The sequence below is a fragment of the Sapajus apella genome, unplaced genomic scaffold (genome assembly GCF_009761245.1).
Source record: "Sapajus apella isolate SASKATOON/1434 unplaced genomic scaffold, GSC_monkey_1.0 scaffold2625, whole genome shotgun sequence".
Classification (NCBI taxonomy): domain Eukaryota; kingdom Metazoa; phylum Chordata; class Mammalia; order Primates; family Cebidae; genus Sapajus; species Sapajus apella.
The window spans coordinates 2,090-9,049 of NW_022439551.1; the positions used below are offsets into that span (position 1 = coordinate 2,090).

General features: G+C 57.1%; 1 protein-coding gene and 1 long non-coding RNA gene across 2 annotated transcripts in view; both read left to right on the plus strand.

Annotated features, from left to right (window-relative positions):
- Positions 1 to 6,670, plus strand: part of LOC116547305 (aldehyde dehydrogenase family 16 member A1-like) — a gene marked incomplete at its 5' end in the record, with an annotated part of 8,753 nt that extends 2,083 nt beyond the window's left edge. The window contains 8 exons of the mRNA XM_032273296.1: positions 171 to 266; positions 471 to 607; positions 756 to 861; positions 961 to 1,091; positions 2,439 to 2,606; positions 2,787 to 2,988; positions 5,812 to 5,997; positions 6,260 to 6,670. Coding sequence (XP_032129187.1) covers positions 171 to 266; positions 471 to 607; positions 756 to 861; positions 961 to 1,091; positions 2,439 to 2,606; positions 2,787 to 2,988; positions 5,812 to 5,997; positions 6,260 to 6,499 — 1,266 coding nt within the window. The remainder of the gene's footprint in view (positions 1 to 170; positions 267 to 470; positions 608 to 755; positions 862 to 960; positions 1,092 to 2,438; positions 2,607 to 2,786; positions 2,989 to 5,811; positions 5,998 to 6,259) is intronic.
- LOC116547306 lies at positions 1,098 to 1,777 on the plus strand. Its single transcript, XR_004267022.1, has 2 exons — positions 1,098 to 1,431; positions 1,466 to 1,777. It is a non-coding gene; the product is annotated as an uncharacterized LOC116547306 (long non-coding RNA).
- Positions 6,671 to 6,960: the final 290 nt, after the last annotated feature.

Here is a 6,960-nt window from a genome sequence, read left to right on the forward strand (position 1 = left end):
GGACTCCTGGGTCTGAGGGAGGAGGGGCTGGGGGTCTGGACTCCTGGATCTGGGGGAGGAGGGGCTGGGGTCTGGTATCCTGGGTCTGAGGGAGGAGGGGCTGGTCCTGGACTCCTGGGTCTCAGCAGGAAGGGACTGGAGGTTGACTTCTAGATCATTTCTCTTCCTAGGTGTTCCAGGCTGGCGATGTGCCCCCAGAAAGGCCTTTCTATCCCCCAACCTTGGTCTTCAACCTGCCCCCAGCCTCCCCCTGTGCCCAGGCAGAGGTAAGTCTCTTAGGGCTGCAGAGCGGCTACCCAAGCCAGCCAAGGGCAGCAGCTCCATGCCTGCGGAAGCCCCTGAGGTGACCTCGTGCCCTGGTCCTGGGGCTGCTGCCTGCTCCCGGCTCCTCCCCGGTGGGTGGGCCCTGAAGGGCGGGGTTGGAGGGTGGGGTTGGCCAGGCTGCCTGAGCTCCCGGTCACTGCTTGCAGGTGCCATGGCCTGTGGTCGTGGCCTCCCCCTTCCGTACAGCCAAGGAGGCATTGGCGGTGGCCAATGGGACGCCCCGCGGGGGCAGCGCCAGCGTGTGGAGCGAGAGGCTGGGGCAGGCGCTGGAGCTGGGCTACGGGTCAGTCTCCGTGGCCCGGGTGCTCACACCTCTGTCTTCACAGCTTCATATCCCTTCTCCCTGGGTCGCTCCCCACGCCTTTAACTCATCCCTCCCTGGCTTGCCACTGTCTGCTTTCCTCTGTCGGATGTCTCCGTCTTCCCCACAGGCTCCGGATGGGCACCGTCTGGATCAACGCCCACGGCCTCAGAGACCCTTCGGTGCCCACAGGTGGCTGCAAGGAGAGTGGGTGTTCCTGGCACGGGGGCCCCGATGTGAGCACACCCCTCCTCGTCACCCAGCCCATGTGCCCTTGACACTTGCATCTGGCCTCGCGTGCCCCTTGCATCCTCTTGACTCTGTCCCTCTCACAGGGGCTCTATGAGTATCTGCGGCCCTCGGGGACCCCCACTCAGGTGTCCTGCCTGTCCAAGAACATGAACTATGACACCTTTGGCCTCACTGTTCCCTCAACCCTGCCGGCTGGGCCTGAAATCGGGCCCAGGTGAGTTGTTGGGGGCCGGTGGTCTGGAGGGGTGAACGGGGAGAAGGGAATGAATGCTTGCTTCCCCATGGACTGGAGGGCTGGTGCGAGGTCCATCCAAGCCATCTCGTGGTCCTGCTGAGTACTACACTGTGGCTTCACACTTATCCCACCCCAGGCCTGGTGAGACTCTCAGCTCTGCCCCATGAATGTCTGCTCTCCCAGAAATTCATGGGTCTAGGAGCTTGGGGTCCCCAGAGGCTCATGGGAGCAGAAGCTTGGGGTCCCCCAGAGGCTCATGGGAGCAGAAGCTTGGGGTCCCCCAGAGGCTCATGGGAACAGAATCTTGAGGTCCCCCAGAGTCATCGGAGCAGGAGTTTAGGGTCTACCAGAAGCTCATAGGAGCAGGAGCTTAGAGTGACCCAGAGGCTCATGGGAGCAGAAGCTTCGGGTCCTCCAAGGGCTCATGGGAACAGGAGTCTGGAGTGCCCCTCAGGCTCATGGGAGCAGTTTTTAGAGTCTTCCAGAGGCTTATGGGAGCAGGAGTTTAGGGCACCCAGAGGCTCATGGGAACAGGGTTTATGGGTCCCCCAGAAGCTCATGGGAGCAGAAGCTTGGGGTCCCCCAGAGACTCATGGGAGCATGAGTTTAAGATCCCCTCCAGAGACTCAAGGGAGCAGAAGTTTAGGGTCTCCCAGAGGCTCATAGGAATAGGAGCTTAGGGTCCCCCAGAGGCTCATGGGAGCAGAAGCTTTGGGTCCTCCAGGAATTCATGGGAACAGAAATTTGGGGTACCCATCAGGCTTATGGGAGCAGGCTCATTAGAGTTTACCAGAGGCTCATGGGAGCAGGAGTTTAGTGTCCCCCAGAGACCCACGGGAGCAGGGGTTTAGTGTCCCCCAGAGGCCCACGGGAGCAGGAGTTTACTGTCCCCCAGAGGCCCACGGGAGCAGGATTTTAGTGTCCCTCAGAGGCCCACGGGAGCAGGAGTTTAGTGTACCCCAGAGGCCCATGGAAGTAGGAGTTTAGAGCGCCCAAAGGGTCAAGGGAACAGGGGTCTGGGGTCCACTGAGGATCAGGGGAGCAGAAACTTTGGTTCCTCCAGAGGTTCATAGGAACAGGAATTTGGGGTTACCCAGAGGCTCATGGTAGCAGTTTAGGGTCCTCCAGAAGTTCATGGGAGGAGTTTAGGTCCCCCAGTGAATCATGGGAGCAGGAGTTTAGCGTCCCCCAGAGGCTCATGGGAACAGGGATTTGGGATGCCCCAGAGGCTCACGGGAATCAAGGTGGTCTTCCCAGTGGGGTAGAGCATAAGGCCTTAGCAGATCCAGGCCCCAGACCTCCTCCTCATGCTACACCCTACTCCAGTCCAGCACCCCCCTATGGGCTCTTCGTGGGGGGCCGTTTCCAGGCTCCTGGGGCCCGAAGCTCCAGGCCCATCCAGGATTCGTCTGGCAACCTCCATGGCTATGTGGCTGAAGGCGGAGCCAAGGACATCCGAGGTGCTGTGGAGGCCGCTCACCAGGCTGCCCCTGGGTAAGATGGGTCACACGGGAAAGCCCCGGGGTCATGGCATGGCAGAGAGGGGAGTCTGGGGCCCCCAACAGTTGATGGACTGGGAGCCTGCGCCCCCAGGGTAGGGGCTGTGGACAGAGGAGGGTGTCGGGAGAGCCAAGACCAGGATGCCAACCCCCAGTGTGCACTGTCTGCCCACAGTTGGGCGGGCCAGTCCCCAGGGGCCCGGGCAGGCCTGCTGTGGGCCCTGGCGGCCGCACTGGAGCGCCGGAAGTCAACCCTGGCCTCCAGGCTGGAGAGGCAAGGAGTGGAGCTCAAGGCTGCCGAGGCGGAGGTGGAGCTGAGCGCGAGGCGACTTCGGGCATGGGGGGCCCGGGCCCAGGCCCAAGGCCACACTCTACAGGTGAAGGGTCTGTGGGCAACCGCAAGAGCCGGGCAGGCAGGGTGGGGCTCATAACAGAGCCTGTGAGATGCGCCAGGTTTGGGATCCTGGCCCAGCCCCGAGGCCTTCCATGGGAGGATCATCAGCAAGTGGCTTCATCTTTCTGTACCTCAGTTTCCTCATCTGTGTAGTGAGTGGGCACACACCCCACCTTGTAGAGGAGCGTTCACCAGATGATGGTTAGTGACGCATTCCTGGACGGTAAAATCAATTGAGCAGGCTGTGATAGGCGGTTCTTGCATTGCTATAAAGAAACACCTGGGCCGGGCGTGGTGGCTCACGCCTGTAATCCCAGCACTTTGGGAGGTCGAGGTAGGCGGCTCACTTGGGGCCAGGAGTTCAAGACCAGCCTGGCCAACATGGTAAGACCCAATCTTTACTAAAAATACAAACATTCGCTGGGCATGGTGGCATGCACCTGTAATCCCAGCTACTTGGGAGGCTGAGCAGAAGAATCACTTGAACCTAGGAGGCGGAGGTTGCAGTGAGCTGAGATTGCGCCACTGCACTCCAGCCTGGGCGACAGAGCAACGCCCTGTGTCAAAAAAAGGAACACCTGGCCAGGCATGGTGGCGCACACCTGTAATCCCAGCACTTTGGGAGGCAAAAGTGGGTGGATCGCTTGAGGCCAGGAGTTTGAAACCAGTCTGGGCAACACACTGAAAGCCTGTCTCTACAAAAAATAGGAAAATTAGCTGGGCGTGTTGGCACCAGCCTCCCTCTGTCGCCCGGCTGGAGTGCAGTGCCATGATCATGGCTCGTTGCAGCCCCAACCTCCCAGGTCCAAGAGAGCCTCCCACCCTCAGCCTCCTGGGTATATAAGTACACACCAGCACACATGACTGGGTTTTGTTGTATTTTTGTAGACACAGGAGTCTCGCCATGTTGCCCAGGCTGATCCAGATCCTGGCTTCAAGTGATCCGCCTGTCTTGATCTCCCAAAGTGCTGGGATTACAGGCGTGAGTCTCAGATTACATTTCTTTTTTTTTTTTTTTTTTTTTTTTTTTCGGGACGGAGTTTCGCTCTTGTTACCCAGGCTGGAGTGCAATGGCGCCATCTCGGCTCACCGCAACCTCCGCCTCCTGGGTTCAGGCAATTCTCCTGCCTCAGCCTCCTGAGTAGCTGGGATTACAGGCATGTGCCACCATGCCTAGCTAATTTTGTGTATTTTTAGTAGAGACGGGGTTTCACCGCGTTGACCAGGATGGTCTCGATCTCTTGACCTCGTGATCCACCCGCCTCGGCCTCCCAAAGTGCTGGGATTACAGGCTTGAGCCACCGCGCCTGGCCTAGATTACATTTCAACATGAAGTTTGGGTGGGACATCCGAACTATATCATGGGCCAAAACATATTGCTTTCTTTCTTTTTTATTTTACTTTAAGTTCTGGTATACATGTACGGAACGTACAGTTTTGTTACGTAGGTATATGTGTGCCATGGTGGTTTGCTGCACCTATTGACCTGTCTTCTAAGTTCCCTCTCCTTGCCCCCCGCCCCCACAACACATTTCTTTCTTTTCTTTTTTTTTTTTTTTTTTTTTTTGAGACAGAGTCTCACTCTGTTGCCAGGCTGGAGTGAAATGGCACAATCTCCGCTCACCACAACCTCTGCCTCCCAGGTTCAAACAATTCTCCAACCTCAGCCTCTTGAGTAGCTGGGACTACAGGGGCAACCACCACCACGCCTGGCTAATTTTTTGTATTTTTAGTAGAGACAGGGTTTCACTATGTTAGCCAGGCTGCTCTCAAACTCCTGACGTCAAGTGATCCGCCCACCTCGGCTTCCAAAAGTGCTGGCATTATAGGCGTGAGCCACCACACCTGGCCAGTTTGGCCCTTTTTCTGGTGGGATGTGATAGAATATTCCTTGGACCTTTGCTCAGCAGGAAATGATGGAGATATTCCTACAGTTGGACCTTTGACTGGCAGGATATGATAAAAAAAAGTCAGGTAGCCAGGCTCAGTGGCTCACGCCTGTAATCCCAGCACTTTAGGAGGCTGAGACGGGTGGATCACTTGAGGTCAGGAGTTCACAACCAGCCTGGCCAACATGGTGAAATCCCTTCTCTACTAAAGAGGCAAAAATTAGCCAGGTGTGATAATGCACACTTGTAATCCCAGCTACTCGGGAAGCTGAGGCAAGAGAATCACCTGAACCTGGGAGGTGGAGGTTGCAATTAGCTGAGATCGTGCCACTGCACTCCAGCCTGGGCGACAGAGCAGGACTCCATCTCAAAAAAAAAAAAAAAAAAAAAAAAAAAAAAAGAGACTGGGCGTGGTAGCTTATGCCTGTAATCTCAGCACTTTGGGAGGCCGAGGCAGGTGGATCACGAGGTCAGGAGATCGAGACCAGCCTGGGGAACACAGTGAAACCCCTTCTCTAGTAAAATACAAAAAATTACCCGGGTGTGGTGGCACGTGCCTATAATCCCAGCTACTCGGGAAGCTGAGGCAGGAGAATTGCTTGAACCTGGGAGGTGGAGGTTGCAGTGAGCCGAGATTGTGCCACTGCACTCCAGCCTGGCCAACACAGCGAGACTCCGTCTCTAAAAAACAGAAAAGAAAAAGAAATACAGTCAGATGGTTGGGCAGGACATTTCTAACAGCCTGAGCCCCCGTGGAATGTTTCACTTTGACCAGGGTCTGGGAAATGGCGGGGGACTGACACAGTGGTGCAGTTTGGACTAACACCAAGTGTTGGCGAGGATGTGGGAGAACACGATCTCTCATTCACTGCTGGGTGGGCTCCCCTGCCCCGTGCTTGACCCACCTGTCCCTGCAGGTATCGGGGCTGAGAGGCCCTGTGCTGCGCCTGCGGGAGCCACTGGGGGTGCTGGCTGTGGTGTGTCCGGACGAGTGGCCCCTGCTGGCCTTCGTGTCCCTGCTCGCTCCCGCCCTAGCCTGCGGCAACACTGTGGTCATGGTGCCCAGCGCAGCCTGTCCCCTGCTGGCCCTGGAGGTCTGCCAGGTATAGTCCTCTGCCTTCCTGCCTGCCTCTGCTCCCCGTAGCCTCTGGGTGACAGACAAAAGAGTGTGGCTCTTACCACCCTCCGTGATAACCGTGATGTCCCCACCCCAGCATCCAGGCCTTCACTCCTCAGGGACCCAGTGCCCATTCTTAACCCCAGGCTGGGGCCTTCTCGTCCATGACCCCCGTCCTGTTGAATGCCCGCTAAGCCTTGCCTCGTCCCCATGGCCCTCCCAACCCTCCCACTCTCTCCATCCCCCAGGACATAGCCACCCTGTTCCCAGCGGGCCTGGCCAACGTGGTGACAGGAGACCAGGACCATCTGACCCGCTGCCTGGCCTTGCACCAGGACGTCCAGGCCCTGTGGTATTTTGGATCTGCCCAGGTGCTCTTTGTTCTGTTTTGCCATATTCAGCATCTCACACTTCCAACAGGCTCCTCCTTTTCTGGAAACAGCCCCGCCCTCTTAGAATTCCTGTTGCTAAGGGGAGAAACTCCTTGACAATAAGGTTCTGAGGCCCTGCCCTTAAGATGCCAGTTACTAAGGAAGAGGCGGTCCTTAGCAACAAGGGCCTGAGAGCTGCCCAGCCCCAAGACCTCATCTCAGTGGAGAGCTGATGCTAAGGACCACACCCTAGATTTGAAGGCCCAAAGTCTACTCTTTTTTTTTTTTTTTTAAATTTTTGAGACAGAGCCTCACCCTGTCACGCAGGCTAGAGTACAGTGGCAAAGTCACACCTCACTGCAGCCTCAACCTCCCAGGCTCAAGCCACCATCCCACCTCAGCTTGCTGAGTAGCTGGGACCACCAGCGTGCACCACTATGCCCAGCTAAATTTTTTATTTTGTAGAGACGGGTTTCTCTGTGTTGCCCAGGCTGATCTCGCACTCCTGGGCTCAAGTGATCTGCCCACCTTGGTGTCCCAAAGTGCTGGGAGTACATGTGTGAGCCGGCACAACTGGC